General features: G+C 43.1%; 1 protein-coding gene across 2 annotated transcripts in view; it reads left to right on the forward strand.

Moving 5' to 3' along the window:
• The window catches only part of PITPNB (phosphatidylinositol transfer protein beta), a 64,187-nt gene that overhangs the window by 31,360 nt on the left and 9,070 nt on the right, over window positions 1-23,757 (forward strand). For both annotated transcript variants that reach the window (XM_077761666.1, XM_077761665.1), the window contains exon 8: window positions 11,035-11,112. In XM_077761666.1, coding sequence (XP_077617792.1) covers window positions 11,035-11,112 — 78 coding nt within the window. The remainder of the gene's footprint in view (window positions 1-11,034; window positions 11,113-23,757) is intronic.

Here is a 23,757-nt window from a genome sequence, read left to right on the forward strand (position 1 = left end):
GTGGGAATCCCAGCTGTGGGCCGGGTCTGCCCACAGGTCCAGTTCTCTGAACATTGCTTGGAAGTGAAGAGGTTCTTTTCAGGGCTCCGGAGGCCTTCTGGGGAGCGCTGTGACTACCTCCCAAGCCTGCCGCTCAGAGCCTTAGCTAGGACTCTGGCCAAAACGCTTAAGGCCCTTTCCTTTCAAGCTTGGTCTGTCTAGAGCCGCCTGTTAAAAATGCAGATTTTTTAGCCCCCTGTAACCCTCTGGGCTCCATCTAGCTCTCCAGACGATTTCTGCACATGCTTACACTTGGACCTGCTCGAGTACACTATACAGGGTGAGGGCTGCACAGTGGGTTCTCTCCGAGGATCATGGTCCAAAACATTCCCCCCACCCGTTATTTTTACTTAAGGAGTTTGTGCCCGGGGGGGAGTGCTGTAACTTCCCTGAGCCACATGAGCCCTGGAAAGAGAAATCAGGACTCAAAAGTGGGGCTGCTAACTTATTTTTGTCTTTCTAGAGCATCTTCTCACCATATGATGTTCCTTCCTTTGCAGTATGTTAATTAAGAGCATGCTTAATTTATTTAAAACAAATAATCAACCACTTGCTCTTCTTTCCATCTCCCCTGTTCCCCAAAACATCAGTTTCATTAGTGACATTGGTCACCTCCTCGCATAGCTGCTAAATTCTGGGATATTTTGAAATTTGCATATGTGCAATAGAATAATAAAAGGATTGGAGCCCCTAAGTTGGTGCGGGCGCTTACAGAGAGCACCATACGTTTTCTCTTATGTTCATTTAGCAAACATCTTTTGGAACTCTGTTTGCTCTGTGTTGGTATGGTAAATATTTTTCCAGATAAAAGAGTAATTGTATCTGTCTGAAGGGTGTGCAAGAGCCTTAATCAGCAAACACAATGAAGTTTCTCCACGACTTGGAGTTGGTTGCTTATGCGGTGTGGTGGGCTGAGTAAGTGTGCCTCTACCAAACCCCCCGCCCCACACTGATACAGACCTACAGACCGGTGCTGGGTTCTAGGCTGCAGCCGAAGTCTGAGTTCAAACAGGGACTAGAGCCTCGAGGTTTGGAGTTTGGTATTTAAAAGAAGAGTTCTAGCCCGCCTTAGTTGGACACTAAAAGGTGATAAGGGAATTGTTGGGGTCTTCTAAACTCCTTTGAGCCGGTTGTAGAAATTCTGTGGTAATCCTTTTAAGGATTGTGACGTTCAAAGAAAATGAGTTAAAGTTTGTGCTTGTTGCTTATTCTTTCTGGCATTGGCCATTTGTTCCTTGTGTAGGATCCATTTATTTGGTATGTTTTGGTAGGCAGAACAACGTCCCTTTTGAGTTGAGAGTAGAAATGGGCTAATAAACCGCACCTGATTTTCTGAAGTCATATTTGCTTTTGAAAAAGGAATATTTAAGACTTGCTTTTCCATGCATTTAGCTGTTTATACTTTGAATGCACCGTTCCCTTGTTTGAGTGTTAAAACAGTCTGACACTTTTTTTTAAGTTTATTTATTTAGAGAGTCGTGGGGAGGGCAGAGAGAGGGACAGACAGAATCCCAAGCAGGCTCCACGCTGCCAATGCAGAGCCCACCTTGGGGCTCAATCCCACAAACCGTAAAACCGTGACCTGAGCTGAGATCGAGTCAGATGCTTTGCCAACTGAGCCACCCAGGTGCCCTGAACAATGGCCCTTTTTAATTGTTTTAAACCATGAGTGTATATTGTGCTTAGTTACTGCTTTTTTTTTTTTTTTTTAAAGATAGTTTTCCCTGAAAGTCAGCCTTGGAAAGCTGATGGAACTTGGTTTAATTTATTTGGGCATGTACATTTTGGTCACACCTCAAGCAGTACTTGCTGCTTGTTCTCTAGGAAGAGACTCGGGCATACCTTCCTGCGACCAGGCAGTGCCCAGATGTTACACACTTGAGTGTGCGGTCTTGGCAACATCTGCTTTACTGTACTGCCTTTAGAAGATATGTGATTAATTTCAAGGAAATGCAAGCATCATAAAGTATGCTTTCTAAATCTTAATAAGATTAAATTATTTCCTTTGGAAACATGAATTCTAGCTAGAAAAAGTTACATATTAAATAGCTCTGACTTTGGGAAATTGTTAATATTTGTCAACTTTTGATCCACACAAGTGACATTTTTGGGGTCAACCTAATAGACTTTCCAAATTAATCTTTGATGGGTAATAACCCTTAGCAGTCAGCACCAACCCTTGCTCCATTTCATCATCTCTCACGGCTTTCAAAAAGTTCTGCATTCTAGATGTTGCTTTTGTTCCAACTATAGCCGCTTGCTTCCTAAGAAGGGCTTTCTGCTTTTCAGAGCTGTGCAGTGGCTACCTAATTCTTCAGCCCTGAAAAGGGCTTTTGTTTATTAGAAGTCTGTGGCTGAGAGCAGTGAGTCCAAGGAGAGCCTGTGGCTGCCAAATGCGGCTTCAGTCATTCTCTTTGGCATGAGCAGACACTCCATCCGGTGGAGCACCTCTTCCTTTCGCCATTACAATGAACCTAGACTAAGCATCTGTAGTTCCTCTCTGGTGTATGTGCGAGAGCTCCAGAAGCTCCTTATTAAAGTGTGTGCAGGGTGTGGAGGGGGGACAGCTGACCCAGCTCCTAACTGTACTTGTAGCCCCCTTGAACTCGGGGGAAAGAATAAAACAACAACTCAAGTACAGGTTTTAAGGTAGCGGTGATGTTGCGTTTGCCTGAGAAACTTCCACTTGTCAAATGCTTCTCTTGTCTCACCTTTCCATGCTGGGAAGCAAGCCACTGTTGAAACCCTTTATGTAGTAAGTTACAGAGGTTTACCCCCCATCCTTAAAGGAGATACAAGTAAAGGTAGGCATGGTTTTTTATTAAAAAGAAATGTAAAAATGTTTCCCACTTTATTCTGCTTCCTTATATGGTCAACTTTTGGAACTCTTAGAAGATTTACATCCAGCCATGGATTTGGAGAATGTCCTAGTGTATTTGAAGGTATAGTTGGATGGCAGTGCCCCCTTGTGGGAAAATAACATATTGCTGAGCTCATGCTTGGTTGTCTTAGCAAGGACTTTTAAATTTCTCTTACAAATCTCCACGTACAAGTATATTTTGCACAAAACGCTTTTTCACTAGAACCTGCTAACTTAATGTTTACTTCTGATCTCTTCCATATTTAAAAAATAAAATAGTAGAGAAGGCGGTGGAGGTGCTGGGGTGTGAAGTATAATTGCTCCAGTTTCTGGATAGAGGGAAGAAATGCCTTTTTGAGAAGCTGAAAAAAGTTGCATAAACAGCTTCACATCGAGCTTTTTAAAGTGTATTCCTTATAAAAGCCCCTACCTGCTTTTTAAAAAAGCAGTATAACTCTTTAAAAAATTTTAAGTTTATTTTTGAGAGAGAGAGAGGCACACAGCATGAGTGAGGGAGAGGCAGTGAGAGAGGGAGACACAGGATCTAAAGCAGGCTCCAGGCTCTGAGCTGTCAGCACAGAACCCGACGTGAGGCTCGAACTCACAAGCCATGAGATCATGACCTGAGCCGAAGTCGGACGTGCAGCCAACTGAGCCACCCAGGGCCCCCAACAGTATAATTTTAGTAGGGAAGGTTCTCCAGGCAGAGAGGGGCCAGAGTCCCTCCAGTGCTTGAGTCTCCTCAGAAGATAACGTGTAAATCACATCACATGTTTGCAGTTAAAAGTGTAGTGGTTGGCCAGCGTGTTGACAGAGCAGCATCGAGTCTTGGCTCTTCTGCTCCATGAGGGCACGAGGTCTCGCTTCCCCACCCCCAGAAGTCTATCACCTGCGTTCCAGCGCGGGGAGCTTAGCTGGGAGAGCGTGTGTGCCTGGCATCTAATAAGTCCTCCAAAGACAGTAGCAAGAATGGTGCTGTTTATTGGATTCTGCTCTTGCTGTTAAAAAAAAAAAAAGGGTTTTTTTCCCCCTGCAATTGTTTCCTACTTAATGTTTGTTAAATTGGTGCTAATGGGTTAACTGGGGTCCTGGAGCTTAGGAACAGCTGTGTCTGGGGTCAGCTCATGAACCAGCACGGACATGTTGCTGGAAAGGACTCACCTGAATATTCATTAGGGTTTCCCTCCCTTGTTTTAGTTTAAGGAATTTGATAGAATAGGTTTTATGATCTGTCATTTAAGGAGATAAATACATTTTGTGTTAGGTAAGACTTCTCCTGAACATATTACTTATATTTCAGGCATTTGCAATTTAATCATTCAATATGTAATGTTTAATTAACATTGATATCAAGAGTTTAAAATATCTTCATTTTAGAATGTTGTAACAAGTATACAAACATAGTAAATTGGTTGTAGTAACAATGTGTATTTGTGCATGAAGTGCAGGCTTACCCAAACCAGTAGCCCACCTATCTGAGGGCAGGGCTGAGGAGTGGCCCACCAGCCCCGGGCTATCCAGGAACTCCTTATCCCACCCACCAAGGGCTTACTCCTTTCCCCCTCACCTGCCGGCATCTCATCCAGAACACAACTCTTTGGTTCCCCGCAGGTTTGTAGGAGATGGAGTCTGTCATTTCAGACTTTTTTTTCTTTTTTAACTTTTATTTATTTTTTTCTAAGTAGTGTGGGGCTCAAATTTAACGACTGCTAGATCAAGCGTTGCATGCTCTAACAACTGAGCCGGCCAGGCGGCCCAGTCCCTTCAAGCTTTTGGTTGTAACTTCCTTTCAGAGCTGAAATTGATTTCTTTCTATTTCTCTATTAATTTGTAACCTTCCAAAGGCTTTGGAGGTCTGCCTTCCTAAGCACAACAGTGTTGGCGGTCTCTGGAAGAATGGCTCTGCCCTGGCCTGGCCCGGCCCGGCCCTGACCATTCTAAACTGTGGCCACCGTTCAGCACAGAGCTCTGTGGGCAGCCTATGCCTGCTTCCCATGCTCAGCCCCGCTGCTCCCAACCCCAGATCTCTGGGCAGGGTCTCTGTGAAATTAAAACAGTCACAAAGTGTTCTCTTCAGCCCGTAGGTTTCACTGAATTTCTCTGTTCTGAGTGCAGTTGTTTAAAAATTCGCCTTGTAGGATTCATTGGTGGGAAGCCGGTAAGGATTAATGAGAAGGCTGAATTAGAGAATATTTTTAATGCAGTTTTGTTCCTCTGAGGTACATTCAGTAACAGAAACTAGGCCAACAAGTTATTGACAATTAGTGGTCCTTTGGGAATCTGCTTTAATGAATAGATAAGAATGATTTGTAATTAGCATAATAATTATATGCAAATGAATGCTTCTGAATTGCTCTAAAACACTTCTGAACTGTTTAAACAGCCCTCCTGAGATCTTGTTACTTTATTAATTTGTGTAGCAAATCTTTTTTTCATAGATCACGCAAAGATAAACTTCAGTCCAGCCCCTGTCCGAATTATTATAAATTCCAAGGTGGTAGGAGCTGAATTAATGAGATTTACTTATACTATATTAATGGTGCTCTGTGGGAACCTGAAAGGGTGAGGAGTCCTTGGGGAGATGTAATTAAAAATAGGAAAGAAAGCTACTTATTTGAAAATAACTGTTGAAATGAGTTTCTTAAACAAGTTCGTAAATGTTCCTTGTCTTTACACTTCTGTTACTTGCTATTGCAAAATTTAAAGCAAACATTTTTTTTTTTTTTTTTTAACGGGCTTCCCCTCTGGAGCCTGGCTTAAATTTTGTCAGCTCCAATTAGTTATGCGCTGGGGTCAGTGGTGATAGGATCCAGGAACGCCTTGTTTTCCAAGTACCACAATATGTACTGAAAAATGAAGCGCTGTGTTAATAGATGATGTTTGTTATTTATCTTCATATTTAATTTGGTTTTCTCCCCCTCATCCTGGTCTTTACTTTTAGGATGTGATTAGTGGAAATCAGCTTTGCTAGGTTGAGCAGCGATACCCATGCATTCGCAACTTCGTGATTATCTTTGAGCTATTTGAATAGACATCTAATTAATCATCTTGTGCTAAAGGAAAGCATTTTCCGGCAGGCTGCAGGATCCTAATATCTCTCTCAAGTTTTTATTTTTGCCCCAAAGAAATGTTGCTTTGTGCTTTGNGGCCCTTTGGGGAGCAGGTGTGGAGGCTGCCAGTGCTATGACTTAGGCACTCTCATTTAGCCTACCTCTAGCCGCACCTGTGGTGACCCATGCGTGGTTCTGGAAGCCGTTTCTGGTGTCTGGAGCTCATCTCGACTTTTCCACAAGCTGTCAAGAAGCTCTTACCGGTCCCTCACCTCCTACTCGCTTCCCCATTCATAATCATGAGTTAAATCTGGGCTCAAGGACACTTGGGTTAGCTCAGCACTGATTTTGTACTTGCATTTTGGGGGACAGCCACTATGCTGAAAGATTCATAAAACTAATATTCTTTGTCTTCACCAGAATGAAGCTGGTTTCTGTTGAGAGTTTCTGTTGTGAGCTGTAGAGAGTAACAGATGTACACCCAAGAGGTAGCACGACGTTTGTATTCCAGTGACAGAAAACAGCTATTTGTAAGAATTTAATGAATGTATTCTGTGGCTCCAGCATGGAGACTCAGTAAGCCATTTATTTACCATATTATATTTTATTTGTTCTCCAAAGGGTGTCTTGACTTTCACTTGCCTCCTTTTTTACTTAAGTGAGAGTTTTCAATTAAATAGAGTTGTATTAACACTAATCTGAATCTACCTTATGCTGATACCGTTGTGTTTTCCTGTTGTTGAGGCGCTGGTATTGGTGGAGTGAGCAGTGTCTAGGGACATTACACCTAACTTGATAATGATGGTTTTACCGAGCCCTTATCCTGGCCAGGCCTCTGGGCATCACACAGACGATTAAAATTTGATCATAAAAATTTTTAAACACAGTGCACCTTAGCAATAAGATATTTCTACTTTTAAACGTGATTTTAAAACTCATTTTAAAAATACATTTCCCTGGCCTGGTGAATTTGCTTTCTTTTTTTCCCAAGGATTACAGAAAGTGCATAGCAAATTCAGCCTTCAGAATACCCAGGAGCTGAAGACTCAAGTAGGCTACAGCTGTCTTCACCCACAGTATTCTAAAGGAACTAATGAGATGAGAAGTCTGCAGCTGGTGGCAAGCACAATAAACCATGAGCCAAGGGCTTCTCTTCATCAGAGCCTCCCCTTTCCCCATGGGACCCCAAAGGAGACAGAATACTAACAAAGCCAGCAGGCTGTCTCATTCCACACTATTGCTCATTTGCAGCTATAATTGGTAGCTGAGGTTGCATTCTGTATGCTGGAACTGTCATACATGAAGGAATATATTTGTTCATTGTGATACGGATATAAATCGGCTGGTTTTCAAATACAGAAAGACCAAACCAGATACCTAACAATAAAATTGTAGCAAAGAAGATATTGTTCAAAACAATTAAATGTTTTGTTATAAAGGTACGAAACTGAGGTTGTTACAGCTACACCTGCTTCCTGCTTTTTAATACCTTGCCACTTAATTCAACTGATTAAACATTTACGTATTCAAACTAGCGTTAAAAAAAAACAAAAATTCCTAGGTTTTGACAAGATGCATTATCCTCATCTGTCAGGGTTAAGGTGCTATTGTTAATAATTGGGTCTTGTTACACTTTCAGTGTAATATCTTTAATGTTTGCTGGTTTTTAGTCAAGAGAAAAAAGCTGGGAAGACTTACCTTGGAGAGAGAGATGTGTTTGTGTGTATAATATTTTATATGCACATACTCCTGCCTTAGAGGCAGATCCACTTTGATACCTCTGCCGCTGTCGCTGCTGCTGCTGCTGCTGCTGCTGTTGCTACTGGGTGTTTTTGAAATGTGTTTTGCTTATCTGGCAGTTGTGGACACACTCCTGCTGCCTCCTGTGTGGTGCACCAGAATGAGCCAAGCACAGAGACCAGGAAGGCTTGAGTGGAAGTCTTAGGGTGGGAGCGCTGTACCACTTACTCCTTGGGACGAGGCGGCGTAGATGTTCTTCCTGGTGGGGTTTTCCTCTGTAATTCTGTGAATCTTAGTCCAGAAAGGTATTGTCGTGAAGGTATCATGGTGTATGTACCTGGTACTAAGAAGGCTCGAAAGTAGACTTTCTGCAACAGTGTATTAGGTTCAGAGTGGAGAAGTTTTGAAGTGTTACTCTGTGTTCTTCAGTTAATATGTCAGATAGGCATCGAAAGGCCCTGCGGTGGGCATCCTGGTACGGAGCTGGATCGGGAAGGGCCTGAAGGAGTGTTGTCAGTGAAGCCTACCTGACCCTCACTGGTGCGTGCCGTAGCCGTAGGGTGGCCCTGCAGGCCCCAGCTCATCAGTTCTTAGGCTCCCTGCCCTCTTCTCCTCACCTTTTAGTACACTGAGAGCTAGGATTCGTCTTCCCGTTCCGGCATGCCTTATTGGCTGAGTGCATTCCTTCTTAATGCCACATAAAAACAGTGGAGCATCTCTTAGATTTAGAAAATGTGCTTACTATTCGGCCCATGCCAGGCTCCATAGTAGCTCACATTTCGCATTAAGAAAAAAATTGGGACTGCAAGCCCACAGTGAGTCACATCTGAGATGGTATAAGTCTATGAAAGTGCCCCCCCCCCCCAAGTGATTTGAAATTTTAAACNAAGTAAACAGTGGCCAGGCCTCTGGACATTATGCAGATAGTTAAAAATTTAGTCACAAAAAATTTTAACATATGCCTTTGCAATTAAGGTTTTCCTACCTTTAAACCCGATGTTAAAACTGATTTTTAAAATGCCTTTCCTTGGCTTGTGTCCATTGATTTCAATTCTGATTCTGAGTCTCTCTATTCTCTATTGGCAGTTAGCTCCTACTCTCTGGGGCTTCTGTCCTCTTCTCTTTGTCTGACTCTTCCTTTCTCTCAGCTCCACTGCGACTTTCTAGAGCTGGTAGGTGCCGGTTCTCCTCGTGCCCTCAGCCCCCTGGGGCTCCCCTCTTAGCATCCTGCACGCTACCCTCTATGTGCTGGCTACTGAATAGATTCGAGTGAGGGACATGGTGTCAGAAGCGATTATTTGATAGGATGTGAAATATTTTCAATTTTGGGGAAAAGTGAGTTTGTTCCTAGATTTTACTTCCAAGCCTCTGACCTAGGGAAACAGTTTATGGCGTTGCATGATTGTTTACATTAGCAGGATGGCTGATTTCGCACTGTGAACCTCCGTGTATAGACCACCTCTACAATCGATTCCTGTCTCAGCAGTGAGGTGGTTAGTTTGGAGGGTGCAGCTCTAAATTGGAATTTAAGAATTCACATTAGTTGACAAATTGACCTTTCTGTGATGTGCCCAGACACGTGAGGTAACTCCAGTTTTCTGACCCCCTGGAGGCGGCTTGTCCTGGTCTGTCGTACCTGAGTGCTGCCTGACCCAATGCCTGATACCACATTGCATACCTTAAAGCAGCATGACTCAGGGTAGCCAGCTAAATTTGCTTGTGTAATAAGTTTAGCATCCTGTTGGGGCCTTTTTGAAAATTTTTGTTTTCTATGTGAATCTCATGTTTTTCCTCCTTCACACAATTTATGTATAATTTTCTCTTTAGGAATTACTGACATGTCATGTGCCTTTACTGAGTAAATGTTGAAACTCGGGCGGCTGCCTCTCAACATGTTTTCTTTGATTTGTGAAAGTTTGTATTAGAATATGTTCGCTGCTTGCCTTTCTTTCTAGAACAGTGATGTTTCACATACAACTTGTCTGAGTGTTTTCCCTGTACTACATGTTCCTTCCGTGAAGGCTGGGAAGGACCCCGGGCTCAGAAATTCTGCAAGAGAAGGCTTGGGTTCTCCTTTTGTAGTATTTTCAGCTCACCAGCTGACCCCTGCTCAGTGTTGCCATTAACACTCATTTCTTGTTTTAAATCTGGACTTTAGCTCTCTAAGGTAGTTTTTTCTTACTGTAGGTTGTGTTTCTATGTGTGTGTATAGAGCAGGCAGGTTTAAAAAGATTTACTTCTTTCATTTCCTCCATTCCATAAGGAAGAGGATGTTAGGGAAATAGAATTTACAGGCACTAGAACTTTGCATACAACCAAAGTCTTAAGGCCATTCCCCTGGGACTGACATAACTGAGGTAGTTCCATGATGAAGTCATAAACCCGTTGCTCGCCTCCTGTGACAACGGGGGGCTGTCATGAGCGCAGTCCCTCTTCCATGGAGCACAGTCCCTCTTCCATGGAGCGCAGTCCCTCTTCCATGGAGCGCAGTCCCTCTTCCATGGGCACAGTCCCTCTTCCATGAGCACAGTCCCTCTTCCATGAGCGCAGTCCCTCTTCCATGAGCGCAGTCCCTCTTCCATGAGCGCAGTCCCTCTTCCATGGAGCGCAGTCCCTCTTCCATGGAGCACAGTCCCTCTTCCATGAGCGCAGTCCCTCTTCCATGAGCGCAGTCCCTCTTCCATGGAGCACGGTCCCTCTTCCATGGAGCACGGTCCCTCTTCCATGGGCGCAGTCCCTCTTCCATGGAGCACAGTCCTTCTTCCATTTAGTGCAGTCCTTCCGTTGAGCGCAGTCCTTCCATGAGCAAGTTAAGGGATTTGCACCCTGTGGGCCTCTGGACAAGGGTGTGGACTGGCTGGCCTTGTCATTGAACTGGCACAGACCCAGCCGTGGAAGAGAGCAGGCGTGCCACAGGATTGATAGTTCCGACCTGTGTTCCCAGCCACAGTGGTAGCTCTCGGTCATCACCTATGGGGATAGTCAAGATTGGGATGGTGGGTACGTTTTATTTCTTGAATGTTGGCTATGTGTGTATCGACATGTTGAAACTGTTAAAAAATGTGGGAAGGTTTGTTGAGCTATTTGTTAACCAGTGGCTAGCTCTCAAGGCTTTTAATACTATATATTGTGTAGTCGTCTTGCCTTAAGGTTAGAGTATAAAACAGAACCAAGCCAAAACCTTACTATCATAATGACGCATTTCCCTACTTATATGCAAGAGCACAGTAACAAGCCTGATCAGTTTCTGTCCTGTGTTTTAGTAGCTGCAAAGAGCTGTTTTGGCAAGGTTAAGGAATTTTCTCTGGGTTTCTTCTCTGCCTCTGACTTTGTTTTGCTTTGCAGGACTACAAAGCTGATGAAGACCCAGCGTTATTCCAGTCAGTCAAGACCAAGAGAGGCCCTCTGGGGCCCGACTGGAAGGTACTGGATGCTGACCTTTCTGACAGGCAGAGCCTTGGCAACAGACCACTTGACAGGTCCCGGGTCTGGAAGAGCTGGTGACGTTTACGTGAAAAATAGAAATGGCACAAAAATAGTTTTATTTGCGATAAGGACTTCGCGCCAGTTGCAGTTGGCCAGCAAGTCTGTGCTGCATTAGCAAACAGAACATAGCCAGACTGTCACTTTCAGCACAATGCTATTCTGATAACTCTTAAAAGAGACAAGTGATTCAGTCTTTGGGGATGTAATGTTCTCTTTTGAGACTTGAAGGAGTACAAAAAATCCATGTTAAATGAAGGTTTATAGTTTAAATTTAGTCTTAGTGAAAACCGAACAAGCTCCCTTCACCTGAGCTCATGTTCCTGGCCTTCTAATAGTTACGTTTTGGAAACCGGAACACCAGAGAACAGTTTTGATGGCAGGTGTCACTTTCTGATAAAGAACATACCCTTTCTTTATTCACGGGGAGTAAGAAAAGCAATGTCAAGGTGATCATTTAAATTGCCATAGAAACAGAATGCATTTTAAAGACATCCACTGAGGTAAATGAGAGACCCTTTAAAGAGGGCTTAATGTGGTGACGGCAAGTGATTACAGGTAATTTGACAGGAGCAGGGGAACCTTAAAACCTAAAGATGCTCAGAGCACATTTCCACCAACACATTTTATTCAGAACCTATCTGTTTATGCTGAGACCAATCAACAGTCATCGATAAAAGATAAATTCAGTGGATTTAAAGAATTCCCCCCCCATCCTTCTGCACGTTTCTAGCTGTGGACTTTAGAACTTATGCTGAGTCAGGAAAGAGGCCTTTCCCCTTAGAGATGTACCCTGGCCTTCCAAAAGAGAGTGCCATGTTGGAGTGGCAGGTGGCTGGCCACCTCTAAGGCAGCCGTGTCTTCTACAAGGCCGTCTTGCTCCAGTAAGTACTGACTCTAGCTACTGGTGCTTTTATGGGGAGTAGAGCTGCCCGAGGTGGAGACTCAGAGGTGAATTCAACATAACATTTTCTTGAAATTGTCATCCTTTCAAGTGCACACTGGAAGAGGCGACGCTCCATGAGATGATGGGCCGTCATGCTTGGGCTCCGGTCTCTTCTGTCGGAGCTCCTCCCCTGTTTCAGAACCTGGAGTATGATTTTTACTCCTTTTTTATTTATGAGTTTTACCTTTTTAATTGCCATTGCTTTGTCTTTTATTATTAGTGATTAAAATTCTATTAATAGGATTACTTTTTGGAAATAATGTGAATTTTACATTTTTTTCAGGTTGTATTTTAGCAGTCTTTTCCCTGTGTGTGTGTACATATGTGTATGAAAGAGAAAAACCAATAACTTATTATGTCTCTGGGAGAATGATCACTGATAGTAATCCCTTTCTACCTATCTATCTCTTGGTTATTAAACTTAGCCAAATAATGGTGGGTGTAGCTACTCTTAAAAATTGAGTTATAGCTTAACTAAATTACCATGATCCCAGAAATAACTAGTAGTCCGTGTCACCCCCCACCCCCACCCCGTCTGCAGTTTTTCTTTCCACGGTTACATTTATCCGTGGTCACCTGCGTTCTGGAAGCAGGTGATCTTCTCATGTNGAGAAAAACCAATAACTTATTATGTCTCTGGGAGAATGCTCACTGATAGTAATCCCTTTCTACCTATCTATCTCTTGGTTATTAAACTTAGCCAAATAATGGTGGGTGTAGCTACTCTTAAAAATTGAGTTATAGCTTAACTAAATTACCATGATCCCAGAAATAACTAGCAGTCCCTGTCACCCCCCACCCCCACCCCGTCTGCAGTTTTTCTTTCCACGGTTACATTTATCCGTGGTCACCTGCGTTCTGGAAGCAGGTGATCTTCTCATGTCAGAAGGTCAGTAACCTGATGCTGCATCACAATGCCTGCATCATCACCTCCTTTCTTCTCTTTGAGTGGTCATTTTATCATCTCACATCTCACAAGAAGGAGGGTGAGTTCAGTACAATAAGATATTTTGAGAGAAAGATCACATTCATGTAACTTTTATTACAGGTTTTGTTATAATTGTTCTATTCCGTGATTAGTTGTTGATCTCACTGTGCCTAATTTATAGATTAAACTTTATCAAAGGTGTGTATGTAGGAAAAAACAGTATATAGAGGGTGCAGTACTGTCCATGGTATCAGGCATCCATTGGGGGCTTGGAACATACTCCCTGTGGATAAGGGCGGACCACTGCAATCATGCCATGCCCACATATTCCTATGAAGGAAAGAAAAAGTAGAAAGGATGACAGTAGCTGGTAATACAACACAGAAAAATGGGAACCTGTGGGTTGACTTGCTCTTAGCATCTCTTGTAGTTGTGTGCAGCAGGCCCTGTTTGTCAGTAATCACACTCATCATGACACTGATGGTAGCAGTAGGTGATAGTTGGGGATTTCTGTACGTCTGAAATAGGACAGAAGGGAAGGAGTACATGGTAATTAGGGTAAAAAGGAAAATGGAGTCCTGTCCTGGACCCAGTAGCCCAGAGGGTGTGTCAGAACGGTCCTGTGCAGGAGCGGCCCCCATGTCCACAGTGGCCCCGAAGGCCTTCTGTGTGCTGTGCCGCCCTCTCCCTTCAGTCGTCTTTCCCGTTGTGCCTCAGGAGAAACTCCCCTTCATAAGTACAAATTCAAAAGTATATTCAGCACCAGGTGCTGTGCTCTGTGATCTCTTTGAAACTTTTCCTTACTTATCCCACACTGGCGTGTTCCTTCTGAACTATTAACAGTGTTTACTGCCTGTCTGCGCCAGACTGGAGAATGGAAAAGAAACTTGTCCTTGGTGCCAGGCACTATGCAAGGTTGTGTTTAATCTTCACGACCTTCCTGTGGGGTAGGTATAACTGCTTCATTATATAGATGAGAAACTTGGCCAGAGGAACACAGGTGATAGTTGTAGGAGAAACAGCAGGATGTCTCCAGTTTCTGTAGCCCCTGATTCAGTGCGAGTCACAGAGATGTGCAGTGGTGGGGACGGACCACTTTCTGACTCCCACGTCACCTGTATGCATTTTTTTATGCCCTGGTGCATCAAGCCACTTGTGTGGCTCTCTGTATTCATGGCATTTGCTAGAATTTGACAATTCTTAATAGCAGTTGTACGTCTCCAGTGGTCAAGGAATCCATAGGTGACAGTGGCACTAAGGGAAATCCATTCCCTTACCCTGGGTGGTGCAGGCTATGACTTCATTAACTTAATCCTAGCTCGGGGCTTGGGTTTCCACATCTCTAAAACAGGGACATTGTCACTGCCTTAGAAGGTCGTTGCCAGGACTCATGAAGTTAACGAGTGTTGCGATCCCAATATGGGGGAAGCTTCTGTCTTTGGAAATGAAAAGCCACATCATCTCTTGGGGTTGGTGAGATCTGTACATGAGCTGCCCTGTTAATGACACAGTTACCCCTCGTCTCTGTGTGGTGTTCAGGGTTCTCTCGTCCTAGGAGCTGGGGCTGTCAAAGCCGTCTGGACTCACCTGTCCATACTCCTGCGGTTAATGTGTGTGCACTAGGGGTGCTTGATGCGGGTCAGCCATAGAGCAGAGGCTGTGCTAACGCTAGAGAGCCCCTGCCAGGATGTGGTCCTAGGAGTGCCAGGGGAGGGTTCATCGTCCTTCTGAAGAGATAAATTTTTTTTTTTTTTTTTTTTTACAAATAGTTTGTCAAATTAGTTTCCACATAACACTCAGTGCTCATCCCCACAAGTGTCCTCCTCCATGCCCATCCCTCCTCCCCCCACATCCATCAGTCCTCAGTTTTTGTCAGCATTCAAGAGTCTCTCATGGTTTGCTTCTCTCCCTTTCCCCCACCATTTTCCCCCTTCTTCTCCCCCATGGTCCTCAGTTAAGTTCCTCCTAATCCTCCTATACTTGCAAACATATGATATTTGTCCTTGAAGAGACAAATTTTTTAATCTGAGCACATGAATTATATTTTGTTATTTAGGGTTCAACACTTAAGTGATTTTGTTCATACGGATAGGGGAGTGATTTCTAACCTGTAAAGATTCTTGCTTCAAGGTAGATTTGTGCATTTCTTATGGATGTAAATGTTTATTTCTTCATAGCGCTGCATGCATGTGTGTGTGCACATGTGTTGGTTTCTTTTATGTTCTGAGGGCCTTGTGTGTCCTGTGACACCGCTGTGGCTGCCTGTTCTAACGGTTTATCACACACCGTATACATGGGGATGCCTTTAGCTTTCAGGTTTACCTCTTCCGATCTGAAGAGTTGTCATTTTAACAAATTGCAATACCGTCTTTGAAGATTATGGTGTCATTTTCATCCTCCGGCAAGGCCGAATTTCTTTCTTCATTTAATCCAGACACTATGTGTCTCCACAGAAGTAAGATAGTTAAGAAATTAGGCATATAAAGGTTGAACTTCTGTGTCTCCACAGAAGTAAGATAGTTAAGAAATTAGGCATATAAAGGTTGAACTTCTGTGTCTCCACAGAAGTAAGATAGTTAAGAAATTAGGCATATAAAGGTCTTATGTAGGAGGCTTTCCCAGAGTATCTGGCCCTTAGAGTGCTTGACGGGTCTTGGAAGACTCATCCAGTGTCTGAACATTGGGGTATAAGGTGATCAGGTCAAATAAAGAAGTTGATCTAGAAATTTTTTTTTTTTAATATTTTTATTTATTTCTAGGAGAGAGAGAGAGAGACAGCATGAGCAGGGGAGGGTCAGAGAGAGAGGGAGACACAGACTCCGAAACAGGCTCCAGGCTCCGAGCTGGCTGTCAGCACAGAGCCCGACGTGGGGCTCGAACCCACGAACCGCGAGATCATGACCTAAGCGAAAGTCGGACGCTTAACCGGCTAAGCCACCCAGGCGCCCCTAGAAATTGGGATTTTTGTTATCTTTGTGTGCATATACATGCTTTTTCTAACCATAAAGGCACGTCCTATTTATGTATGAACTCCAGTCTGGAGCAAAAGCTCTGGCAGCTGGAGCTTTCACAACAGTATGTCATGCTGCTTACCCGCTTAGTCCTGCTCTAGTCTCATTTGAGAATTACCCGAGAAGCCGATCCGGGTCCTTCCAGCTAGCAGAGGGCAGCTGCGGCTGTGGATTGTAGGGATGCTGACTCGTTCCCACCACACTACCAAGACCCCTTTCTCCTCCTGCCTCGCGCCTGCAGAAAGAAGGTGAGAGCCTTGCTTGTCAGTGGCCTGAAGTAAAGATACCACAAAGCTCTGTTGGCCAGGGATAGGAAGAAGGGAAGTGGGGATGAGGGAGAACTCAGCCCAGCTACGGAGATCACTTTGAGATACAGGTTGGTGAGAAGGTGTCCAGAGTCCTCAAGAGGCTAATGAGCACTGATAGCCTCTTGGGGAGAGAGACCCAGGGTCCTTTCCTGTCTTCTAGACATGGCTCTGAGTCCCGGGAAAGATGTGAAGGTGTTAGAACATGCTCCCTCCCTATAATCTCACTTTCCCATAGTGGGTGACATAAAGAGGCTTAAGAATTAGTGTCTGGTTTGACACTAGTGTCTAATAAAGCAGACCTTAAAACATGGCTGGGTTTTTTGTTTTTGTTTTTCTTGAGCACCTGGTTTGGAAACTAGGTGTTTAATTCAGTATAAAAATAAGTAGCACTTTGTATGTATGAATTACGCAATTCCTGCAGAGGACACCAAAATATCTGTTACATGCCTTCAAGAAGTGAAGTGCCCCCGGAGTGGTACTTGATTAGTTGTGACCTCACCGTGGGTGCTGAATGCCTCAGTTCTCAGGCAGCGCCCGCGGACTCAGGCCTGGAGATAGAGCGGGGCGGGGGTGTGGGGGGGTCCTCACTTGGGTTCGAGAGGTGACTTGGTAGGATGGGCCCCTTGCAGAGTTCTTACTGACACTGTCAGGGACGGTGTTTTCTTCATGAGCATTATCTGAAGGGTGAGCCTGTGGTTACACTTGTACATAGTGTCACTCCTCGAGTAATTGGACATGAGCACATGTCATAGTTCTGATTAGGAAGATGGGTGTGAACTGCACAAACACTAAGTCTGGAGACATGGAAACTGACTGATTATCCTGTCACAGGCAGTAAGCTTTCCTGTCTTAATTCTGTTTTGCCTTGTTCTTTAAATTAGTCTAACCTGTGATCAGTTTAATCTTTTGGATTTTTTTCTGCATTTGCTTACTCTATTTAACGTTTCCCATTTGCCTAGTCAGATAGGAATCTTCCACCTCTGGACCCTGCTGAAGTCTGTTGATGACCTTCTCATGGTACTTGGTGTGTGTCATGTCAGAGTAGTGGTCCATGTGCTCACTGCGTCTTCCTTCCCCACCTCCTCTGCCCCTGTTACACACTGAGCTTTTTTGGCCATAAGCTCTGTGTCCGACCTACTTAAGATGGGGCATTGCCCAGCACTGAGGTTTGCGCCTAGGAGAGGCTTAGTATTTACTGGATACAAGTTAACTGCCTTAAACCAAATAGAAAGCTACCAAATGTTGGACTTGATGTGTGCTTACAGAGAATATACTGTCCACTGTAGGCCTGTCTAAATGGCTACCAAAAAAAAAAAAAAATCCAAATAAAACGGAAGGAATGGTATAGCCGAGTTGGGGGATTGGGTTTTGCTTGAAATTTCAGTGCACATACTTCACATACATTCCGTAATCTTCTGTTGATGTTTACTGATGCGTGCACTGGCAACAGCCCCAGCAGTGCATTTATTTTTAACTTTCTTAGTGAAATCTGGGTTGGGAATTCACATTATGAAATCAACAGCTGAAATTGAGCATTCAGATTGCCTAAAATTGAAAAATTAAAATATGGAGGCGGTGTGAGCCTTCTAGAACCTGCCATGTACTTCCAAAGTATTAAGTTGGTGATCTGTAGCACATACCAGTTCCATCTCCATCCCTGCGCATTTTAACCAGGAAGATACGCGTGTGGACTTGACCTGGAGCGTGGCATTGTGAGAGAACTCCGTTTTTAGGAAATGAGTTTCCAGAATGCCTTTGGGCTTGTTTTGTTTTGTTTTTCCTAATTGTCTTTTACATTTATTTATATTTGTTTGTCACAGATACAAGAAACTAGTTCTTGTGGATAACACAGGCTGATTGCTCACCATTCCAGTTAAACACGCGGCATTTTGTTTAGTTAGGCTGCGTGGCCCCAGTATACATTACTCTCCCTCAGGCCTCGTCCACATACCTCAGAGTAACCTAATATGCGTTGTTAAATTAAAAACATGATTTGAGTTTGAGGGTTTCATTTATGGTTAGAAACATGAAATGTAAGGAATTCAGTGAACACACAAACTAAATACAATTTTAGAAACATTTTCTCCACTAGCTTGTGCTTGCTGCATCACAGATGAAATTTAAATTACGTAAAGATGAGTCATAATTTGGGGTCCTTTTGTTAGCTTGTGGTTTTCATTTTACAGAACTTCTGACTGTTCTTGTCTTGGTAACCAGCCAGTCTTCACCTTTTATTTTCAGTTCTTTTAAATTTTCGTGCTTTAGGCTGTATAAAACTCATTAGTCTATATAAAACTCATACTTATCAGCAAAATAGTTTTATTTACAATTAGATTAGAAAAGAGTTAATCCTGTTTTGCTTTAGGTTAGGAAATGTTAAGTTTGAGTTGAATCGGAATTATGTGTGGATGATCTGAATTTTGATTTTGGCTTTATTTGCCTTGGGGTTATTTTTCTACCTGATGAAGAGGAAAACATTTGTATTATTCAAGGCTAGCGAGGAAGCTTTGCTCTGCACCAGTGAACATCCTGAGGAATGGACAGACAAGCTGGAACTCCTTTGGGTTCTGTGGATCCGAGGAGCCTAGAACATTCCTCTGAATGTAGAATGCCAAATATTTGCCCCATTGAGATTTATCGCATTTTGAAAGTCACACGTTTTTTCACAAGAATATTTCTGATGACTCTGAAGAGTATATCATATTCTACTCTGCATGTGTACCTCATTTTTACTTCAGAAGTTTAAGATTAGGAAAAATGTAATATGGGCTGGACTAAAGTTACCTATTTAAGATCTTAATTCAGCTTTTAGCTTGATTTTGTTTAGTTTTTATTTATTAAATATCAAAACCAAAAGCAGGAAAACATTTAGATTATTTATAGTCAAAAGAAGAATGAAGATTTGAAATAGTACCCAGATAAATTTAGGACAAAATAATCCCTTGTCCTGAAATAGTCACCTTAGGGCAAAAACTCTTGTATTGTTGAAGCGTATTGGTTTTTTTCCTGATTACAAAACGATGTAACTTCTTAAGTTTCAAAAGTAAAAAATTGTACACAGAAAAACAATTACACTCTCACCATTTAATTATTGCTATTTGTTATATATCCTGATAGATGTAGTGTATTTTGTTAATAATTGTTTCTACCATGCATAGAGGTAGCTGTTTATGTTTGTATTATGCCTTTTAAAAATCTTTACATTGTTAGGCCTTCTTTGAAAAAATGGTTTTTAATGTCTGTGTATGTCGTAGCCTGTTGTTATGAAGTGCTTCACCATTAAGTCCAGGGTTTTGCTCTTATAAATAGACCTGTAGTGTTACTGATGAATTGGGATACATTTCTGAAAGTGGAATTACATGGTTAAAGGGTAGGTATGTGGTCATACATCGGGTATGTTTTAGTGGCACAGGGTCAGATCCCACTCCAAGGAGGGTGCCGCAGGGTGGTGTCAGCTCTTACTTAACTGCATCTAGGCAGTCTCCCTAATTTCTGTTTCCTTACGTGTGGAGCCTTTTCCTGTTTATTCCTTTATTTTTATTACGTATGGGTGCTTTTCCTAAGTGTTTATTTCTTTGTTTTCACTACATATGGGAACTTTATAAAAAATGTTTGTTTATTTATTTATTTTGAGAAAGAGCAGAGGAGGGGCAGAGAGAGAATCCCAAGCAGGCTCCACACTGTTAGTGCAGAGTCCGACATGGGGATGGATCACCAAACTGTGAGGTCATGACCTGAGCTGAAGTCAAGAGTCAGATGCTTAACCTACTGAGCCACCCAGGCGCCCCTGGAGACTTTTATTTGTTTGTTTAATCTCCATCCCCAACACACGGGACTAAAACTCAGCACCCTGAGATCAAGAGTCCCATGCTCTTCCAACTGAGCCAGCCAGATGCCCCTAAGAATGGAGATGTTTCAAGCCATTTCTTAATCTAATCACTAGTCATAAGGTCATGCATAGTTCACATTAGGAGGTGAATTGTGTGAATCATTTTAAGAACTGAATGAGACCTTAAATATCACATATTTTTTTAAATAATTTTTTTGAGAGAGGGAGGGAGGGGCAGAGAGAGAATCGTAAGTAGGCTCTCTGCCCAGTGCGAGCCTGACACGGGGCTCAGTCTCACAACTGTGAGATCATGACCTGAACCAAAATCAGGAGTTGGACACTTAACCAACCGAGCCACCCAGGTGCCCCAAATATCACATATATATTAATAATACATATATTAAAAATATATAGCTTCTGTGTTCTCCATTTTTTCCTGTGGTTATTTGACATTATGTTTCTATAAATCATCTTCACCTCATACTGTGAGGTGTTGATGCTGTAAAGAATTACACTAAAAAATAAAGGCAGCAGGCTGTTCATTTACTTTTTTGTTTTTTAACTTGTACATATTCTTATGAATTTTTTTTAATGATCGTTTGTAAAGGTTTTTTTTTTTAGTTTTTTTTTTTTGAGAGAGAGAGCATGAGTGGGGGAGGGGCAGAGAGAGAGGGAGACAGAATTGGAAGCAGGCTCCAGGCTCTGAGCTGTCAGCACAGAGCCTGATGCGGGGCTCGAACTCACAAACAGCAAGATTATGACCTGAGCTGAAGTTGGACGCTTATTAATCGACTGAGCCACCTAGGCACCCCACTTGTAAGTTATATGGAAAAACAAAAAAGCAGATGAGACTGGAATATGTATTTTAGATTTGAGGAAGATAGTTCAGAGAATGGGTTCATTCTGTCCCATGACTTAAACTAAATTTTATAGATCAGTGTTTGTAAATTACCAGTATTCTTTTAATTGATTTGAGCAGACTGCCAGAGTCACGAGAAAGCATGTGAGAAACAAACTTAGATAATTGTTGGAGTCGTGTGTGTATGCTCTGCTCTTGGAGCCCAAGGGTGGTATAAGCATATTTGTGTTAAATTTAGCTTACCCTTTAATTAGATCCATGCTTTGTCCTGCCATTTTTATAAAATGGTAGGAGAATTCTGAGGAGTCTGGTTCTGCTGGAAACATCCAGGGTTTTCATTTAGCACACTAAGGTGTCCAATGATTTGGAGTTTCAGAACGAAGATATCAGCAGCCCATAATTAATAGGGCCTTGGAATGTTCCTTCTGGAAGGTATCTTAAGGCAAATCAGCGGTGCATCAGAGGTTCTTAGCCGCAGAGGATATTCAGCCCAAGTGCATAGGCAGGAGGATACTTTGCTAAGCCCATTATGGAATCAAATACAAAATTATAGGAAGCCTTAAGCCATTGGATCCCAAGGACGTGTGCCAGCTCTGACCCTGGAGGAACAAAGTTCACTTACCTTTTAGCATCGCCTCAGTGGAAGATGAAAAGTTGAGCCCAGCCTTTCCTTTTACTGACGAAGCAAGGCCCACAGAGGTGAAGGATCCTACCCACCTAACATAGGAAGTTACTTGCATAATGGGAATTGCAACCCACATCCCCTTACTCCTAGTTTATGCTACTGTTTAGCAGGTATATCTCATAATTTTAAGTACTGTATTCTTCATATACCCAAATTGTGTTTCATTATGAAGGTTTTCAGTGCTACTTGTTGATTGAGAGAGTACCTCAATGCCGGCTCATTGCTTACCGGAAAAAAGTGATTTGTGAAAGACCAGCCTTGTGATGGTCTCGGTGAGGCTGGGCACTCAGAATCTAATTATGTCTTGTGGAAGGCTGGTGGGCTACTTGCACACACAGGAGCCCGTCTGAAGTGCGTGGGGCCTGCGGGTCAGGGAGGGGAAGCTGCAAGTGTGTTTCAGACCACAGCACCAGAAGGGTGGCCCTTCTGGCAGAGATGATTAGCACCAGAGATAGTGGTTTTATCGTTATTTGTGCACATGCAATTACTCGCCTCTCCACCACCACTTTTGTGTTCTCTTACAACACTTGGCACAGATGGGGTTGGAGTGGCACCCTCTTAATACTTGCTGAATTAAACTTGCTCCTAAAGTGTATGGGATTGTGCACGTTAGTACTCTTTTATGGGGGGGATGTCATGGGAAGATAGAGCTCTGCTAACCAAGTTCTTCTGTTGACATAGAATTCACCTGCTCAAGGACAGTTTGCTGTATGTCATGTTTTTATTTAAATGCATGTGGTGGCACCTGGCTGATTTAACCCCTGTACCAGCTCATTAAAAAGATGAGATGTTATAACAGCAGAGGTTTTCTGAGAGAAGTTGATCAATCACGCAGGACTCTGTAGAACTTAGAGTCCTATTAATAACACCAAGATAGAATTTTTCCATCTGTCTTGTCTTGAGAATTCACTCGAAACTGGAATGTTACCGAGGATTTGGGGGGAAATGTGGTCTGCTATGATTGCATAAATGAAGAATAATTTTGAGGTTTTAGAATATGACCTAGGAATTCGTCATTTTTCGAACTTATGTACATATGGCTGAATGGAACGAATGTTGGCTACACACAGTGGACGTACTGAAGGTGGACGCATGAAAGGGTTGCAGCTGACAAGAAGGGACGGTGGCACACGGTGTGACGCGATGCTGGCATAGTGATGTCCTGAATGTGGTGTGAAGCTGAGAGCAGTGGTGAACGACGGGGAAGAACCCTTGAGAAAGGCTGCTTCACCTTTTCCCCCGGCGATTCTTCTTATAAAAAGGGCCCTCATAGTGTTGCACATGACTTTGTACTCTTTTGAGAAACTCTATTTAAAGTTGTTTTGCAAATTCAACCCGGTAATTCCTACTCTCTGAAAGAATGAGGAGGAGAGTGAGGTAATCTGTGGTAACCCCTTGACTTCCCCCAGCTATACCACCTGATTGAGTCCCCTCAGGGGTCTGTAGCTTTTGTCTTCCAAGTGCACCAATACCTACCTGCTCTCCATACAGCCTGGGAGCTCCAGAGGCAGGACCGTGTCTGCTTACCAAGTCCCAGGCACTCTTCTGGGTCTGCCCAGGACTGTCTCGGTCTCATGAAGCTCCTGGCTCACCCACTCCTTATCCCTTCCCCCCAAACAAACGTGCTAGCGCCCTGGACTTAGTAAGGCAGAGCCTGTCCTGGGCTCCCAGGGAAGGGGAGTAGTAGCATAGATTGCAGTCCCCTGCCGCACATTTACAACGCAAGTTTCAAAATTAGGCAAAACACTGAAAGTGTGTAACAGTGAGCACCTCTACCTAGATTTGGCCATCGTTAGCGCTTCACCATCTTTGTTTTTTCCCTCTCTTCCCTTCCTTCCCTCTCCCCCTGTCTTGACACACATACATATTTAAAAGTTTTTTTGGCTGAACCTAGGGTGACATAATCTGAGGTTCCAAATTCTAATTGCTTTTTAATGTTTTCTGAAAGTAAATTGTAGACATTATATAGACATTATATATTTCTTTAGTCTCTCTTTATCCAGATAGCCCCTCATCTCT

Source organism: Crocuta crocuta, unplaced genomic scaffold (assembly GCF_008692635.1).
Source record: "Crocuta crocuta isolate KB4526 unplaced genomic scaffold, BGI_CrCroc_1.0 scaffold348, whole genome shotgun sequence".
Taxonomy (NCBI): Eukaryota; Metazoa; Chordata; class Mammalia; order Carnivora; family Hyaenidae; genus Crocuta; species Crocuta crocuta.